The sequence below is a fragment of the Typopeltis vanoorti genome, chromosome 8 (genome assembly GCF_054136105.1).
Source record: "Typopeltis vanoorti isolate ZY-2024b chromosome 8, IOZ_Tvanoo_1.0, whole genome shotgun sequence".
In the NCBI taxonomy this organism is placed as follows: domain Eukaryota; kingdom Metazoa; phylum Arthropoda; class Arachnida; order Uropygi; family Thelyphonidae; genus Typopeltis; species Typopeltis vanoorti.
The window spans coordinates 68792749-68813297 of record NC_143556.1 but is presented as its reverse complement, the minus strand read 5'-3'; the positions used below and the strand labels follow the sequence as shown (position 1 = coordinate 68813297).

Genomic DNA, 20549 nt, shown 5'->3' with positions numbered 1-20549 from the left:
TGGAACAGAGAATACATGTGAAAATGTCTGTGACAGTGTAACGGTAAGGATTGAAAGAGGGGTTAAAAGTGACATGATTGTGAGAGAGAGAGAGAGAGAGATAAAGAGAGAGAGAGCAAAAGTGTTGCTCTCTCATAGTAGTATGATGGATGTAAAGAATGGAGAATTGGCTGTAATGAGGAAGATAGCTTGGTTACACGGAGTGATACACAGGACAAAGCGAGTTGCAATGCATATAGAAACGTCTGGTGAGTGGGTGAATTGATATCAGAAAGAAAGAAGTGCAAGAAAACAGAAATGAATGCTTGACTACGAGAGAGAGAGAGAGAGAGAGAGAGAGAGAGAGAAGGAAAAATCAATGAGCAAGTCTTGTAAGAGGATTCTATCATAAGAGATGTGTTTTGCAAGAGATTGACAAAATCATGCTTCCTGGGAGCAAAAATTAATGATGTTAGTGAGGCTATTAGAGAGCATATGGGTAAACTGAAAGAGTTGATTGTTTTGGCTGAAATGAATGATTTGAAATGAGAAAAGTATGGCATGACAGAGGACATGAAAAAATTATTATTATTATTTCGCACTTCCAGGGAGTCCAAGAACTCATCGAGGAAGGGGCACCTGCTATACAACCCCATCTTCACCATTCGATCACCAACTGACCGCAACTACACCAATGCCATCTACTGCCGACCACCACTGGTATTTCCACAGACAATCACAAACATCCATGTCCACAACAGGGTTTGAACCCTCAGCCTTTTGGCTGGAGAACAGATATGCTATCCACTCAGCCAACCAGGCCAGCATAAAAACACTTGCAGAAGAAAGAAGCCTAAACTTGTGGGAAGAAGAAAAAGAATGGAAAACATCAAAGAAAGGATCAACAACAAAAGAGTTCTTGCCAAGTATCAGAAGCATACTCCAGCTGAAAAAAACAAGCATTTCTCCATGTTTAACTACATTACTAATGGGACATGGAAAACTAAGGTGCTACTTACATAGATTCCATATCCTGGAATCACCATCATGTATTTGTAGTCCACATCTTCAACAGATTGTTGACCACATACTTTACGACTGTCAGCTACTGAACTCCATCCAGATGCCCCTAATACAACACGTCATCACTTCTGGAGACAAGTGGCCAGTGTCAAAACAGAGACTTATCCAGAAGCATTACACAGAATTAATTAAATTTTCCAATAAGATCAACTTCCAATCATTATAATGTAACATAAATTACTGATATTGTATGAATTATATAGTGTTAATATATGTATATATAAAAATATAAATATAAACATGGATGTAAAGGTCGGAATATGGATATATAGATGTAAAAATACAAATGTAAATATGAATACTGATACAAAAATATAAATATAAATGTTAATCAGTACTTGTAAGCTACATATAATATATGCATTGTATGAAATGGAGCATGTAGGAATAAATTACCTCCTGGTAGGATTATTATTGGGAGGAAAACACAAAACACACACACACACATACACACAATCCAAGAAAATTCCTCTCTCTTACCTGCCATAACTGGAGCACCTATTTGATTGAAATAATCTTCAATAATAGCACAGTACTGAAGCATTTGTGATCCACTATATATATGAAGAATTTTACACGGTACCTGAAATTTCAACTGCTAAAGCTTAAGAAATTAAAACTATGACAACCGTGTAAAATTTAACATTTTAACATAAATTTCACAAGAAAGCAAATGACAAAAAAAAAAAGCAAACTGGCCAGCCCGTTAAGCTGAACATTTAGTATCTATTATCTAAGCAGCAGGCTAGAGACTCCATAGCTGAAGTCCTTTGGTCAGAAAGACCTGGTTTCAATTTCCATCCATGACGTGAGGAACCTTTATCTGGTCTCTTTTGACAAAATGTGGGTTAGCCAGTATCATAAGGAGTAGAAGGTTTTTTTCACCTAGAAACTTGGGTCTTATGACCCTCAGAACAAGCAAACTGGCCTGTGAACACACACACACACACACACATACAGATCTAGTCATTAAATATATACTTAATCCCTCAATAGGAGGGCTCAACCAGTCCTAAGGGATAGTTGAGGAATGTGGAGGGGGAGGGGAACCCCCATATGAATAAATAAATAAGCAGCAGGCTATTGGTTCAAATCTTCAGTGGACATGAATATTTTGTAATTGTCTTTAGGTGGAAAATGAATTTCACTGCCCAGCATGGACCACCCACTCAATCCAATGGAGCATTGATATGAAGCTTCGTATTTAGTCTCTAGAGCAGGTTTTCCAAATAATGTAAATAAATAATACACACGCACACACACACACACATATATATATATGATAATAACTAAAAAAAAAAAAAACCTAACCCACACACAGTACCAATATACCATAACATCACAACCTTTCATGCAAACAAAAAGTCAATTGGCAGTCAAGTGAGTAGTGTCACCATGTTGCAATCACTATGGCATGGATATATTAGAGTCTTTAGATGTACCTGAGTTTAATCATCTAGTGTGATCATCACTTTGCTTACTAGAAGCATAAAGTAATTTAAACAACACAATGTTTAGTCTTCACAACAGTGTTATAGATTTCTAACCTTGATTCACCAATCTGGCCTTGGTGTGTACAAATTAAAGTTGAAGCGCATATCAAAATTTTAATAGCATTGATATTACATCGAAAAATCATTGATATGAATTATATGAGGAGTGATATATTTCATCCATATGGAGGTAGATGTGGTTAACCACGCTACCGGCCAAGACATCTATAGACGTCCGGGTTATCATGGATGCGAAGTGCATATTAAAATTGTAATACCAATTTTAATTATTATATTGAAATATATGATGAATACGAAGCGTATGAGGATGTGTATTTGATCCATAATGGCCGGTAAGTTGGTTAATGGGCAGGGTTAGCAAAAAAATAAAAATAAAATAAAATAAATAATAATGTAAATACAGTTAAAGTGTTTGTTATAGCGAGCTCAGAAGTAACAAGATCATAGCTATAATTGCAAAAAGCCATAATGATTTTAATTTACACATATTCTCACACAACTGCAAACTTTTGCAATGAGCATACTACAGTGATATACTGTACACATTTTAGTAGATATCAAACATTCTTAATTGCTGGGTAGTTCATGGAATATCCAGTAAAAAATGAAAGGAATGACTTAGCTTTTATGACCACCTGTACTGGATTCTCGGCCAGTTTATAACTAAATCTTGCCCTTGGGAACCACGATGACTCTACCTATCTCTCCAGTGTTTAGCCTCCAGCTCTCCTCCCTCACTTTACCCAAACACTACCATGACTGTAAATTCAACACAAAGTTAAACACAAACCTTTTTGTCGGAAACGTGTCTACTAAAAGAGAGTGCCTCTCAGTTCATGAAAATTTGAAATTATTCATGAGTTAAATGTCGCACGAAAAATGTTTCCTTTGTCTTCTATAACAGGATCGACATTGTGGAAGAATAAAGATGTTTACATTTCAGCTGGAAAACAACATAACTGAAGCAAAAAATTTAGAAAGTGCAAGCTTACAAACAGTAATGGCACACTATACAAAGAAGTGTTGGATTCCAAAACAGAATGTCCAATCTCGAAGGCTCAATCAGAAAAATTTGCTAAACAATTTGGACGTAACAATGGCTGGCTCTTCCGTGCAGTTAGCCGAGTGGTTACGTGCTCCACAACTACATGCTTGGGAAAGGAGTGTTCTGCATTCGATTCTCATCGCTGACATGAGGAGCTAAGGATCATTCTCAGACATAGCCAAGTTAGCCGGTCTTGGGCATGGACTGCAGGGTTTTTCTCCCCAGTTTATCTGGGGTTTTTCCTCCTGCAAAACAGGCAAACCGGTCTTAAGAACACAACACTTCACAGACAATTACACATGGTTGAGCGTGGGGGGTAACGACCCCACCTCATAGTGAATTATGAAACCCAAAATTGGGAGACCAAGGCCCTACATGGGGCTGCAGTGCCAAAGAAGAAGAATGGCTGGCTGGATAACTGAAATCATGTTTATTATTAATTAGTATTGTTTTTAATTATGGAGAAATGAACTGTTCAGTATTAAGTATATGGTTTTAAAATTATAGACAAATAAATTTGTTAAATATTAAGTGTATTGTAGTTTATAGAAGCATATTAATAAAAATAATATCTTGGTATGTAATTATATTATTTTTTATTTTTTCTGTTTTTTAAATCTATTTCTTTATCATGTTATTGAGAATTAAAAAAAAAAACACGAGATAGAGTCAACTCATCACTAATATAGTGAGTAATGGTTATAACAATGAACTTTTGTCAGTCCCCTGGTGCTTGTTATAACAAAGTTTGAGTGTATTATTAAAAACTAAATATTTAAACTATGAAAGTTAAATGAATACCATACTGCAGAAGTGCATGCTACCATTTCAGAGCCACTTCACATCCCCAAAATGTTTCAATGTTATACTTTTAAAAATATAATTAGTCTTAGCTGAAAAAAGGGGTGAATGAGCCATGAGACAGGAATATGCAGTCACTTCATTATCAATAAAAGTTAGTTATATGGAGTAAGTGAGGAATGGAGCACACACATGAAATTATAAAAATAACTCCATTAATGTCAGATCAAGTATTTAACTGCTGCTTAAAAATTAACTTCAGTATCATCATCAAATTCCTGATATGTACTCTCAGGAGGGAAGGGGGGGGGGGGTATACAGTATATTATGATAACACTACATGAAAGTTACATCATCACTAACTTCCTATTCACAATTTTACTCTAAAGTAATCTATTATACTGGCCAACAAAAAAAAAAATTTTTTTCTGCTGATTATGATCTAACACTTGTTTTTTACTAATTTGGGTGCACTGATTTCAAATATCAAACCCATTTTTCTCTATCACATCAGGTTTTTCCTCAATGGCATTTTCTTTTTGCTAATTTGTAAGTTTTTGATAGTTTTAAGGAGGCAGTACTATTTAGAGGATCAAAAAAATCGATTTTTTAATATTATTTTCCGAAAGTATGTACTTTTAAAAATCTGTTCCTAACTTTTTATCAAGAAATCCGAAAAATTCCCGAAGATATAGCCTATTATTCAAAGCGGTGCGCAGATCAGAATCAGAGTGCTCACCGCTCTCGCTTGTTAGTAAACGAATAAATGCGTAAGAAACTGCAACGGCACCTACTGGCGCTTTGAATGCAAGAGAGGCCGATAACCGACCTAATACATTTAGGTGATGAAAAGTAGGCGATGACAACTGCCTAAAACAAATGAATGCTATATGTGTCATAGCGGACAAAGAACGATCGAAATCAGTCAATCGTTAATCGATCGTGAAAGTATGATGAGCGCTTATAACATTTCAATAAAGTCTCTGGTTTTTTTATCTTGTTAACTGCATGTTAGCCGGCATTGAAGAAAATACATCATGTCTACTACTCGAAATTGTGTCAATAGTGTAGATTCCTTCTGCTACATTTGTGGCAGCTTTACTGTTCCCAATCAAAGGACAAATATCACTGATTTCGTTAAGAAAGTGTACTTTGCATACTTTGAAAAAATCACATAGATGATTGCTATTTTTGTTTAGTTCAGACTTCTGGTTATAATAAGAAGAATAAGAAAAAAATTGTGTATCCAAATCTCGACTCAGCAATTCAGCCAGTTGCTCATCCCAATGAAATAGCCGTGACAATTTATAAAGGACTTCCTTTACTTGAGAACAAACATGATCGGGATATGCCAGATGTTCTTGAGGAGCAAGACCCGGATGTTAAATCGGAATTGTTAGCTTCAAGATTAAATGAAAAAAACTTACTGGAGCAAGATACAAAGATAACTTTTTATCATAGCAGGGAAAGTAATCTTTACAATATTTTAAACACGAGTGTGGGTTTGTTACTGTAACAATGTGTCAGGTTTACTAACTGAAATGAGTGTTGTACAATATCATCCAAATGAGTCACGTTTATTTATCGACAGTTCAAGCAGAAGTCTCAAGTGTGTCTTACTACACAATGGGAATGTATATGGCTCAATTCCTATTGGCTATTCAGTCCACTTAAAGGAAACATATGAGGACATTAAAAAGGTTCTGAAGTTATTAAAATATACAGACCATAACTGGATCATCTGTGTGGATCTTAAAATGGTGAACTTTTTACTTGGCTTTCAAAGAGGATATAGAAAGTTTCCGTCTTTTCTATGCTTCTGGGATAGTCGAGCTAGAAACCAACACTGGAGTCAGAAACATTGGCCTCTTAGAATATCCTTAAATGTTGGAGAACAGAATGTTATAAATCAACCTTTAATCGACAGAGAAAAAATCATTTTTCCACCTCTACACATCAAACTAGGTGTTATGAAGCAGTATGTTAAAGCTTTAGATTTACAAGGTGACTGTTTCCAATACATATGTGAAACATTTCCACGACTTAGTTATGAAAAAATTAAAGCCGGTGTATTTGATGGACCGCAAATTAGAACTTTAATGAGAGACCCAAATTTCATCAACTCTATGAAAGAAATTGAGAAAGAGGCCTGGACTTCATTTATGATGGTTGCGAATAATTTTCTTGGAAACAAAAAAGTGTGCAATTACAAAGATCTAGTGGAAACAATGCTTGAAAATTTCCAGTGCCTAGGTTGCAACATGAGCATAAAGCTTCATTTCCTATACAGTCATCTTGATAGATTTCCTGAGAATTTAGGTGCTGTAAGCGATGAACAAGGCGAAAGATTTCATCAAGACTTAAAAACTATGGAAGATCGGTACCAAGGAAGATGGGATTCTCACATGATGGCCGACTACTGTTGGAGTATTCAAAGGGATTGCCAAAACAGAACACACAGCAGAAATTGCTACAAACAAAAATTTATTCCCTGAAACTCATGTGTAAGTAAAATTATTTTTTTATAAATATTCTTGTAATTTTTAATGAATATTGTTAAGTAGTTATGTATCTAATTATCGGCCTCTCTCGCATTCAAAGCGCTAGTACGTGCTGTTGCAGGTTCTTACGCATTTATTCGTTTACTAACAAGCGAGAGCGGTGAGCGCTCTGATTCTGATCACATCGCTTTGAATAATAGACTATATCTTCGGGAATTTTTCGAATTTCTTGATAAAAAGTTAGGAACAGATTTTTAAAAGTACATACTTTCAGAAAATAATATTAAAAAATCGATTTTTTTGATCCTCTAAATAGTACTGCCTCCTTAAAACTATCAAAAACTTACAAATTAGCAAAAAGAAAATGCCATAGAGGAAAAACCTGATGTGATAGAGAAAAATGGGTTTGATATTTGAAATCAGCACACCCAAATTAGTAAAAAACAAGTCTCATATAAAGGTCAGTAAAAATTGTGTTGGACTATGTTATCTATCAGGACTCCAATATCATCAGATTGCACATTTTGGATTTCTAAGACTCTTCTTAATGTATCAATCTTCATCTCTCTCTCTCTCTGGAAGACCATCTCTACATCATCAAATTCCCCTTGGGGGGGGGGGGTCTTTTTCTGTAGTTGTAGGTCACCTCAAATTAAAGTAGAGGACCCAGAATATGCTCGCCAATTTTAAATTATCAAGTATTTGAATGTTGGCATCTGAGATATAAAACTCTGGGAGGGGGGTTACATGAGAAAGTTACACCATTACTAACTTCTGATCAACAATTTTTCTCCAAATTACCGTATATTATCGCGTATAATGCGAAAAATTTATGGTAAAAAATACTACTTAAAGTTAGGGGTTCGCATTATATGCGGATCCTAAAAAATATAACATCTTATTAGACTTGCACACACAATATATACTACCTAATGCCTATGCAACCAAATCTACTTGACCCACTCGCATTCGGCGACCGAGCGCACATCATATCTGCGCATGCGCTCTCTGTCGTCAAATGATAGAGCACAGTGAGATAGATAGAGCACAGTTAGGTATATCGGTTTAACTGCAGTTCATTTTAAATATTATTCATTAAACAAACCTAGCCTGAAAATGAGCCAACAGAAACATAAACGTTCATCTTTTGAAGCAGGATTTAAATTGCGTGTCGTGCAGTTTGCAAAAGAACATAATAACAGTTTTGCTATGAGAGAATTTTGTGTAGCAGAGAGTAATAATAGACTTTGGCATTAGCAAAAAGACAGTCTTGAAAAACTCCCCAAAATGAAACATTCCTGTCGCGGAGATGTAGCATCCTTTCCAGAACTCGAAGAAGAGCTAAATGAATGGATTTTGATGCAACGACAAGATGGCATTATAGTAACAAGAAATGCAATTCATTTTCGAGCTCTACAACTCAAGAATGGTAAATTCGAGGAGGTATTTCTTCTTTTCTTGCTTCGCCTGGGTGGTGCAACAGATTTATGGAACGCAAAGCCTTAACATTACGACACCGAACAAAAATTGCGCAGAAGTTACCAAAGCAGCTTGAAGAAAAAGTGCAGTCCTTCCATAAATTTATCATAAAATTACGGAAGTGTCACGGATATGAACTTTCCCAAATTGGCAATATGGATGAGACGCCCATGTACTTTGATATGCCTGGGAATCGAAGTAAACTCAGTTGGTGAAAAGGGTGTCTTCATAAAAACAACGGGACATGAAAAACACATTTTACCATTGTTCTAGCATGCATGGCAGACGGAACCAAATTAAAGCCAACAGTGATATTTAAAAGGAAGAAAATTCCACCAGGTGTAATTGTTTGACCAATCAGAAAGGTTGGATGGATGAAGGTGTACAATTGTGGTTGGATCAAGTATGAACCATACATCCAGGTAGCTTGTTATGTCAACAAAGCATGCTAGTCTGGGATATGTTCCAGGTGCATTTAACAGAGGCAAGCAAAGAGAAAGCACGTGAGCTACGTACAGACCTAGCAGTCACACCGGGTGGTCTAACTTCCATTTTGCAGCCGCTTGATGTCAGCTTGAATAAGCCATTTAAAGATCACTTATGTGAAAAATGGAGAGAATGGATGTCATCTGGTTTGGTGAAGATGACAAAGGGTAGGAATTTTCAGAAGCCTGAGATCACCCTAGTCACCAGCTGGGTTAAAGACGCATGGGATTCGATACCATCTGAAATGATTCAACGCTCATTTCTTAAATGTGGAATAAGTAATTCAATGGATGGATCCGAAGATCACGTCATATACGAAAGCGAGGATGACGCACAACAAATTGGAGAGCATGAAGACGATGACGACAACTGCAATCCCTACAGATAAATTTATAAATGAAATGTTTGACAACTCAAAAGATGAAGAATTTAAAGGATTTATTATTATTATTATTATAAAAACCTCCATGGAGTCAAAGACTCATTGTGGGATTTTGACATTTTGTTTTAAAATAAATATTTCTTTCGTTAATTCATATTGTATTATTTATAATGTTATGGAACAAGATTAACAGATCGCATTATACGTGGACATGGCATTTTAGGGCTAGTTTTCAAACAAAATTTCTAGTTCGCATTATATGTGGATCGCATTATACGTGATAATATATGGTACTCTATCTGTTAAGACTTCAAAATTATCAGATCCTGGCAACGAACACTTGTTTTGCTATACTTTCCTCTCCCATTCTGTTTAAGTGACTATACGATCTCAGATTAGATCTGCTAACACATTCCCCAATGAGAACAATAACAAGTTCCTTTCTAATTTTCTCATTTTTAATACGATACTGCCATTGATGCCATCTGTTCACTTCACTAATCTTTTTCAAAACTGTAATATCTGCATTCTCCAGTTTTTGATCAAGTGTTTTATTGCTAATCCAGCTCTCAGATCCATATATGAAAATTAGTTTGAACACTGTCTTGAACACTAATTTAGTTTTTGATTAATTTCTTTCTTATTCCATATAAATTTATTCAGCTGACTTCCTACCATACCAGCTTTGTTATTTTTGTTGTCTACTTCAATATTTAATTTGCCATCTTCACTAAAAATTGTGCCTAAATAGTTGAAATGTTAGATTTGTTCTGTAGGTTCTCCATTCACAATGCAGTTGATACTTTCAATACCTCTGCCTATTTTCGTCATCTTTGTCTTTTCATTGCTGATTTCCATAGCAAATTTATTACAGCAGTTATTCGATTTAGTGAGGGAAACTTGCAGACTTACATAGGATTTATTTAGAAATACAACATCATCTGCAAAAAGTAAACAGCTAAGATTAACATTGCTAATTTTGATATCATATTTAATACTGATTTCCTTCATAATGTGACCCATAGAGATAATAAATAACGGTGGAAATAATGTGCACCCTTGTCACACACCTGATTTTACATCAATAATATCCCATTTCCTCTTGGCACCTTGACATATTACTTTCCCAGATCTATGAAACTTAAATACAAATCCTTGTTATATTCCCAAGATTTCTCAACTATTTGTCTTAAAGTGAAAATCTGATCCTGCCAATCTCTATTTGGCCTGAATCCAACTTGTTTTTCACCATGCTTCCCTTCCACAATTTTTCTTCACCATTTCTCAAGCATACTTGCATAAATCTTAAAAGGAACACTCAATATGGAAACAGCTCTGTAATTCTCACATTCAGTTTTATTTTCCTTTTATAGATAGGTACTATGAAAGCTCTACTCCAATTATCCAGAATTTGACCCTCTAACCAGGTCTTCTGAATTATGCAATACAACCATTGTAAAACTTTTATACCTCCATATTTCTGCATTTTTGGTTGAATTTAATCTATTCCAGATTTGTTATTCAGCTTTGACACTGTTTCCCTCTTTACCAACATTCCATTATTTGACACTGTTAATTTACTATATGATGATTATCCTCCTGATATTGCAAAGATTTTTGAATTTGTTATACAATCAGGATATTTCAGCTGAAAAAACAAGATCTATGCACAAGTTAAAGGTACTGCCATGGGTAGCCCTCTGTCTCCACCTTTAGCAAACTATTTTTAAACCATCTGGAAGATACCTTGTTTTCATCCATTCATCCCCCAACCCTCTCACTGGTTTCGTTATGTTGATGATGTCTTTGCTGTTTGGTCTCATTCTGAAAATGAACTTACCACTTTCCTACAATAGATCAATAGCCTTCACCCATGTACATTCAATTCACCATGGAAAAAGAAAAGGTCGGTAGTTTGAAATTCTTGGACATCCTTCTTACATGCACAGGTTCCGATAATTTATCAACCAGTGTTTATCAAAAATCTACTTTTACTGGCAGATACATTCATCAAAAGTCTGCTCATCACACCTCTCAAAAAAATTGATGTATTCAAGTCTTTAATTAATAGAGCATATAAGGTGTGCTTCTCTCCCTCAAGCTTACAAGAATTTCTCACTATCAAAATGTTAATGAAATTTAATGGTTACAACCCTAATCAAATCCAGCAAAAAATTGACTCCTATGCCTCAACACCTCAGGATTCTTCAATAGACCGCGGGGTTCCAATCCTTTATATTTCTGGCATCATTGAACTGATTGGTAGAATTTTGAAGAAGTATCATCTCATTCCCACATATTTTCCTGTCAACAAAATTTTTCATCTGTAGCCATCTACAAAAGACAAACTGTCACCTCTATCTGGCATTTACCAGATACCTTGTATCTGGTAATCTAACATACTTTGGGCAAACAGGCCATTCTGTGGAAAAAAGAATTAATGAACATCAATATCATATCGAATACATAAATCCTCAAAAGTCTGGTCTGGCACAACATAGTATTGACAGTAAACACAGTATCCAGTGGGATGAAGTTCATCTTCTCCACAGAAGAAGATTTAAATATGAATGCCTTTCAAAGAAAGTTGCGAAGCCCTTTTACATCAGCCAAATCTGAATCAGAAGGATTGTCTCTCTCTCCAAATGTTTGGGAGATTCTTATCTTATGTAACCATCAAAAATAGTTTTTAGTAATATTTTTAATAATATTATTTATTACTATTAATTTCTAGCATGCAGCAACAGTTTTTAATTGGTAAACCACTGACTGCTTTATGTATCTTGTATTCCAGTTCCTTTGATTTGCTTGTGTCTACACACTGATGATGTACTGTTATCTTCAGTATGAAATATCTGTACTTTCATTTCATTAAAGTTAATTATTGTGGTTATTATGTAAATTATTGTTTATGGTCATGCCACAGGTACCTTTAAGGATTAATTTATATTCAATAATTTTTTTAAAAGTACTATAAAAACAAATTATATGATAAATCATACTTGTTATTTATTTAGTAATTTCTCCAACATCTTCACTCCCATATTTCTCTAACCCATTCCAATGTAATATACTCTAATTAGTTACTTTTAACCTGTGCTGTGCGTGTGTGGGTGAACTGATGCTGAAGTCAGCAAGCTGCAGAGATATTATTATTATTATTAACATCTGACTTCTACAAATGCGTATATCATGGGAGGTACACACTATCACACACAAAGCTCATCCAACCATGCTTTAAAACTGATTCAATGTGACTACATTGAATTGTGTTGTGACATGCCAGGCATGTAACAACACATTAAAGCAATGCATACCACTCACCAATCACTCAACATGTAAAGAACCTACTCCTCACTCCTCTGCACACACCCTCCTTATACAGTTTCCAGATGGTCACTTGTTCTATCCAACCTCTCTCTCATTCTATGAAAAATCTCTTCTATGCCAACCTTATAACAACTCCTGACTACCTTATATGTCTCAATCATATCCCCCTCCTCCTCCTATTCATGAGATTTTGCAATTTACATTCTCTCAATTTGTCTTCTACTCTACATTCCAAAGACCACTCATCACCTTTGTGAATCATCTCTGAACTCTTTTCAACATATCCTTGTCACCATGAAAATCTGGTGTCCAAATCTGTGCACAATAATTCATATGAGACCTAATCAAGGCATTATACAATGACATCATAACTCTTTATTTCTGCATGTCAGGGTCTTCCACATCATTGCCATTATCCAATGTGATGTCTATCACAATTTCTGCAATGTGACCTCTGAATTTCACATCCTTGTCCACCATCACTCCTAGATCTCTCATCTCTACTTCCTTTAAAGTTTCCCCAACAAGTGTATACTTTGCATCCCATTGTTGCTTACCAAATCTTAAAACCTTACACTTTGCAACTTTTCAAGTCCTCCTCTAAGGTCACAACATCTGCTTGACTTTCTATTGCTCTCCCCAATTTTGCATCATCATTTGTAATAAACAAATTGAACAACAATGGTCTCAAAACTGACTCCTGTGGCACACCACTAGTGACCTTCCTCTTTCAAGATACTGCTCTCCCATATACAGCTTTCTGATACCTATCTCACAGCCAATCATCGATCCAACTCAGAAGTCTGTTATCCAATCCCATCCATTTAAATTTATTTAACAGCTTGTCATGTGGCAGTCTATCAGAAGCTTTTGCAAAATCTACGTATACCACTGTATATGCATCACCCCTGTCCAAGGTGTTTGTCACCTTGTTATAGTACATAAGTTAGTAAAACATGATCTCCTTTAATAAATCCAGGTTGATAACCACAGAGAACACTACTGTTATAAATACATTTCTGTATCCTGCTTCTTACCCCTCTCTCTCTCTCTCTCTAGTACCTTCACCGCAACACGAGATTGGCCTATAATTTGTAGCCACAGCCTTATCACCACCTTCATGCAGTAGAACAAACCTTCTTTCCACTCTCTTAAAACCTGTGCTATTGTAAGACTTGTATTAAACAGGCATCTCAAAGTGACTGCCAATTCCCTGGATCATTTCCTTAAGACATGTGATGTTATCAACTTATTGTCATATCTGTTTTGTCTACTACCTAGACAGTAGTCATTTGAACTTGTTCAAAAAATTATGGATTTTTGTAGCTATATGGATTTAAGTGAATTAGTATAGTGTTTGCATTTTATAGGTTATAGCCAGATGAAAAGGACAACATTAATATGAGAAATATTATGTTAGCAGTTTTACTGCATTAAACCCTCAAAATGTCACTGTTGAAATCAAAACAGAAAATAACTGCAAATTGTTTCAGTGGCTGAACTAATCTAAATGGCAATGGAGAGCAATGCCAAAATTGCCACCAATTAACCCTCAAAATGTCACTGTTGAAATCAAAGCAGAAAATAACTGCAAATTTGTTTCAGTGGTTGAATTAATCTAGCTAAATGGCAATGCTAAAATTGCCACCAAATTAAGAGTTTGTATCTTGTGACTTTCACTACTGTGAGCACAGGCTACCGCACACATTGAGTCTGAGACTAAAAACTTCTTGACAAAATGTTTTTCATGTGTACATGGTCTAGCAAAAAATAAAGGGAATATTGCTTCTTCTCCCTTAGAATTATTATTATTATTTGACACCTCCAGGGAGTCCAAGGACTCATCGAGGGAGGGTACCTACTCTACAACTCCGTCTCCGCCATTCAATCACCAACTGATCGCAACTACACCAACGCCATCTACCTCCGACCACCACCAGCACTGGTATTTCCCCAAACAGTCACAAACATCCATGCCCATGGCGGGATTCGAACCAGCAGCCTTTTGGCTGGAGAGCGAACACGCTAACCGCTTGGCTAACCAGATCGGCAATCTTCAAATCATTCCAGATTTAAAGATTCTATTTTCTATTTTCAGATTTAATTTGCCATTCATTAAAAATTTTGCCTTAATGACTGAAATGCTTTACATGTTATTCTATAAGTTCACAATATACAGTTAATATTGTCTATATTTCTGTATATTTTTATAGTTCTAGACTTTTTACTGCTGATTTTCATACCAGACTTGTTACAGAAGTTATTCAATTTCATTAAAAAGAAAATTTGACATTGTACTAAATTTATTTTGGAGTATAATAACATCTGCATAAAGTAAAATGATGAGTTTAATATATCTGATTTTGATATCAGATTTAATACTACTTTCCTTCACAACTTGATCCATTCATAACTTGTTCTTGGTCATTCTTCATTTTTAACTGCTGACTTACAACTTAAGTATTCGTTTAAAAGCCATAGCTATGGTTAAATACAAGTACACATTGCATGCTGGCTTCACTGAATAGACAATGCTTTCACTCTCCAGTAGTTCATGAGTTTTGAATCCCACTGTGGGAATGTATGTTCGTGAATGTCTATTATGTTACTGTGGCTATGTGAAGAAATGAATTTTATCACCATTATGTTTACTGATGGCCTGAAATAGGTTGGAAGAGTTCCATATGACCACTGTAAAACTCCAATTTGAGAAATATGGAGGTATAAAAAGTTAAGTCTAGTAGTTGTCTGATTACCATGGTTAACTGGACCAAAAAAACATCTTATAAGTGAATTTCACAATCAGTGAGCAATGCAGAACCCCCCCCCCCACACACACACACAAACTACCTAAGTTTGTTGCTTTACATTGCATTATAATATAAGGATATACGGTATAAAAATGGTGAGAATATGTATAAAAAAACGTGTAGAAAGGCATGTTTGTCGTACATGTTGTTTAATTTTGACAGTATATATCAGAACACAGAATTATAAGTAAATAATTATTTATTGACTTATTGCTGATATTTCGCTGGTGTTATAACCAGCATCTTCAGAGCACAAAAACACAGTTTGTCACAGTACGCAAGACTACAACAACAACATGGTGTAACAAAAGGACTAATTTAAAAAAAATTGTGGCAACAACACAAAGACTATAAAGTCCTAATTAGGCGCCCTCTATCTTAAAAAAAAAAAAAAAGTGAGAGAAAGCATGTACCAGTTATGTCTTAAGATGAACCTAGCACACCATGCTTTTGGATACCCCCCCCCCTGCACAGAGGATCAACTGGAAGAAAACAAAAGTACTGCAGAGAAGCTTTTACAAGTTTTACAAGTCAGACAGATTGTTCTTGAAAGCAACAGAAGCCTTGAAACATACTCCTAATCTCAACAAATATGGCTGTATAAATTTGCCTAAAATTTGGAAGACTGTCATCTTAAGACATAACTAGTACCTGCTTTCTCTCTCTCTGTTTTTTTTTTTTTTTTTTTAAGACTGAGGGTGCTTAATTAGGACTTTAGTTTTTGTGTTGTTGCTACAATTTTTTTAAACTAGTCCATTTGTTACACCATGTTGTTGTAGTCTGTGACAAACTGTATTTTTGTGCTATGAAGATGCTGGTTATAACACCAGCGAAATATCAGCAATAAGTCAATAAATAATTATTTACTTATAATTCTGTGTTCTGATATATACTGTCAAAATTAAACAACATGTCCTTTCAATTTTCAAGAATGTGAAAATAAAGACAAATTACCAAAATTATTATTAACACCACTCTATGATGTTAATTTAAATGATTTTTTGTTGTTGTTGGAAACCTGCTCAAAAGACAAAATTACTAACACTCAAACACAAATACCCACCACATTTTAATGATACAAAAAACTTGAAAATTATATAATAAAAATTAATATGTGAAAACATGTTAAATCAATTCAAAACAGCCATGTATTCCTCTTGCAGCTTGACATGAAGTTTCATATTCAAATCTGCAAACTTTTTTTTAGATGACTAGCTTCTGTTTAATGATATCACCTTTCCATTTTCTGTGGCTGCATTATAACTAGGTAAACAATTCATAAAATTAAAGCAAACCACTAAATATTTGCTTTCAGTAATAAAAATTCTTCAAATGTTCCAAAATCTCAAGATACAACATACATCTCTATGTACTCTATAAGTGCAATCTCTTTATGTGCAACCACAGAATGTTTTCTTCCATCTCTTTTTTGCTATAGTACTTGCTTGCTATCTGGCAAAAGATAAGAATAACTGAAAGATTTCTTCTTTCTCTCTCTCTCTCTGAGTAACTGGAAACAAAACAAATCTAACACATAAATACAGCCTCTATAGTGTAACTGGAAGAACAACAGTATGTTGCACCCTTCAATTTGAAAAGGCCTAAGTTTGATTCTCAGTGTGACACTAGGAATTTTTATATGGTTTTTTTTTAATTGAAGGTGAGTTAGTTGATCTCATATGGAGGTTGCAGGGATTTTTTTTCCTGGAAACTCAGGTTTTTCATCTCACATACAGATAAATCGGCCTTGAGAGCACATACAATTTACAGACAAAAATACTAGTGGTGGTGGGCAGTAGATGGTGTTAGTGTAGATGATGAAGGTAGTTGCGCTTTGCTATAGTTGGTGGATTAAGTGGTGGAGACAGAGAGTTGTAGAGTAGGTGCCCTCCCTTGTTGAGTCTTTGGACTCCTTGGAGGTGTCACGTAATAATAATAATAAATTTCAAGGCAGACAAATTATAAAAATTTGTCTGCCTTGAAAAAATACATTGAGTATACATTTTATTTAATATCTATTCTGTGATAAAACATGGCTTCATCACTATGACCCAGAGGTCAAACAACAGTCAATGGAGTGGAAATACAAAGGTTCTCCACAGCCAAAGAAGTTCCAAACTCAAAAGTCAACAGGGAAGGTTCTTGCCATTGTCTTTTGGGATATGGATGGTGTAATTTTTACCAAATACCTCAAAAAAAAGTAAAACTGTTACAGCAGCAGTTTATTCAACAGCTCTGAAGGAATTGAAGGAGATACTGAAGGAAAAATGAACAGATTCATGTTGCTTTTGCAGCACAATGCACCTGCTTACACTGCTCATGAAACCCAGCAGACAACACACACAACTTATATATTATTATTATCAACATTTGACCTCCATGGAGTCAGAGACTCATCGTGGGAGGTACTCGCTATTGCATACAATGCTCATTCAACTGCGTCTTAAATTCCAACCGCGTCTCTGATTCAATGTGTCCATATCCACAGCACACTCAGGCAATGCATTTCACTCACCAACCACCTCCATACAAAGAACCTGCTTCTCACTCCTTTGCTCACACCCTCCTTATAGTTTCCAGCAATGGCCTCTTGTTCTACTCCCCTCTTCCATTCTATGAAAAATCTCTTCCGTGTCTACCGGATAACAACCCCTGACCAGCTTATATGTCTCTATCATGTCCCCCCCCCCTCTTCCTCCTATTCACGAAGTTCTGCAACTTACATTCTCTCAATCTGTCCTCGTACTCCACATTCCAAAGACCACTGATTACCTTCGTGAATCTTCTCTGCACCCCCTTTCCAACATATCCTCATCACCATGAAAACCTGGCAACTAAATCTGTGCACAATAATTCATATGAGGCCTGATCAAGGCCTTATACAATGGAATCATAATCTCTCTATTTCTGCATGTCAGGGTTCTCCACATCGTTGCCATTATTCGATGTGATGTCTTCACAACTTGTGCAATGTGACCACTGAATTTCAGGTCCTTGTCCATCATCACTCCTAGATCTCGCATCTCCTCTACTTCTGTTAAAGTTTCCCCACCAAGTGTATACTTGGCATTCCATCGTTGCTTACCAAATCTCAAACCTTACACTTGGCAACATTGAACTGACAGTTCCACTTGCCTGCCCATTCATGCAATCTATTCAAATCCTCTTGTAAGGCATTACCCTCAGCCTGACTGTGCATTGCTCTCCCAGTTTGCATCATCTGCAAACAGCTGGATATCACTAGTTAAAACCAACCCAATATCATTAACACAAATTGAACAACAATGGCCCCAAAAATTAACTCATGCGGCAAACCACTGGTGACCTTTCTCTTTTGAGCTACTGCACCTCCATATACAAGTTTCTAATACCTATCCGACAGCCAGTCACTGATCCAACACAGAAGTCTGTTATCCAATCCCATCTGTTTCAATTTATTTAAGAGCTTGTCATGTAGCAGTCTATCTAAAGCCTTTGCAAAATTCAAGTACACCACTGTATATTCATCTCCTCTGTCCAAGGTATTTGTCACCTTGTTATAGTACATAAGTAAGTTAATGAAACATGATCTCCCTTTAACAAACCCATGCTGATAACCACAGAGAATATTGCTGTTATCAACCCATTTCTGTATCCTACTTCTCAACAATCTCTCCAGGACCTTCATGATTATACTTTTAATGTCTTCCTCACCCACCCTATTTGCCAGACCTGGCCCCATCTGATGATTTCCTATTTCCAAATTGAAAGAAACACTCGAAAGGAAGAAAAATTTACCACAGGTGATGAAGTCATATCTGCAGCTGAGAAATCTTTTGTGTAACAAGGGAAAGACTTTTTTCTCAGAGGACGGTAAATGATGCAGTAGCATTGTGACAGGCATATAACACTTTGTGGGGAATATGTAGAATTATGTGTAAGTTATGTAGTTCTAACTCAATTCCTTCATGGTGATTATCACAACTTTTCAGCACACCTTAGAAAGTATTTTACCTTGGGTATAATAAATGTTAAAGATACCAAGCTATTTTAAACCTGGTTTTACTCCATTTCCCAAGTAAGCAAACAGACAAAAAGTCAAGTTTGCGCCTGCACATAATGCAAGTCTAGCTGACCCTGCAGGTAGTGCAAGACCAAGATAACTCATGGTAAAAGTAGAATAAGCTCTGATCACTAATCTTAATATTTACCCATAATGCAAAGCACATCTCCTAGAGGAGATGTATGATGCTTTGTATTAAAGGCAAGGGGCCACTACCCAGACTGGTTTCGGCCTTTATTGAGGTCTCATCATCATATTGAGGCCAGGCTAGAAATATCAAGATTTTAGTAATACAGAGCTTATAAGTATTTTACCAGAACAGGTTACCATAAGGTGTTTTAACCTTATTAAATAAAAATCTCAGGAGGAGATATAAATGTAAGTATTTTACCCTTGGGTATAATAAATATTAAAGATACCAAGCTATTTTAAACCTGGTTTTACTCCATTTCCCAAGTAAGCAAACTTGCTTACTTGGGAAATGGAGTAAAACCAGGTTTAAAATAGCTTGGTATCTTTAACATATATATATATATATATATATATATATAAGATAATCAAATATCATCTATTTCAGCTGCTTCTGGGAATGCAAATTTTCTATATCCAAACAGAAATTATAATCTGGTTATTTTCATTCACTGTTCTGTTACAACTTATCTCATTGAATAATTTTACAAAGTAATTACTCTAGACATCCAGAATATACAGGAAAACCTCGCTAACGCGAATTAGATATGCATGATAATCAGTCAGCGTGATTGAGTAAAATGATACTATTTCACGCTTTAAGTGAGTGATTAATCAATTAACACGATTTTTTTTACATTATGCGAAGTTTTATGCTACGTGATACTTTTTGTCATCAAGCGGAAAAGCTGGAAGTCATTAAGAGACGTGAAAGTGGCGCTAGTAATACAATGATTGTGTGAGACCTGGGATACGAGTCTACAGTCTGGACTATATTAAATAAGAGCAAAGAATACAAAGAACAAGGAAAAGTTGCTACTGCTTCTTTAAGCATGCAGATCACCTGAAATAGAAGCCATTTAATGATCGAGATGGAACGTCTTTTATCACTCTAGATTGAGGATTGT

At 35.6% G+C, this 20549-nt stretch overlaps 1 protein-coding gene across 4 annotated transcripts in view; it reads right to left on the bottom strand.

Annotated features, from left to right (window-relative positions):
• Positions 1-20549, bottom strand: part of LOC150104074 (ufm1-specific protease 1-like) — a 131405-nt gene that overhangs the window by 49925 nt on the left and 60931 nt on the right. For 2 of the 4 annotated variants that reach the window (XM_090397274.1, XM_090397276.1), the window contains exon 5: positions 1543-1657. In XM_090397274.1, coding sequence (XP_090253400.1) covers positions 1543-1657 — 115 coding nt within the window. The remainder of the gene's footprint in view (positions 1-1542; positions 1658-20549) is intronic. The other 2 variants (XM_090397275.1, XM_090397277.1) reach the window with 1 other exon arrangement.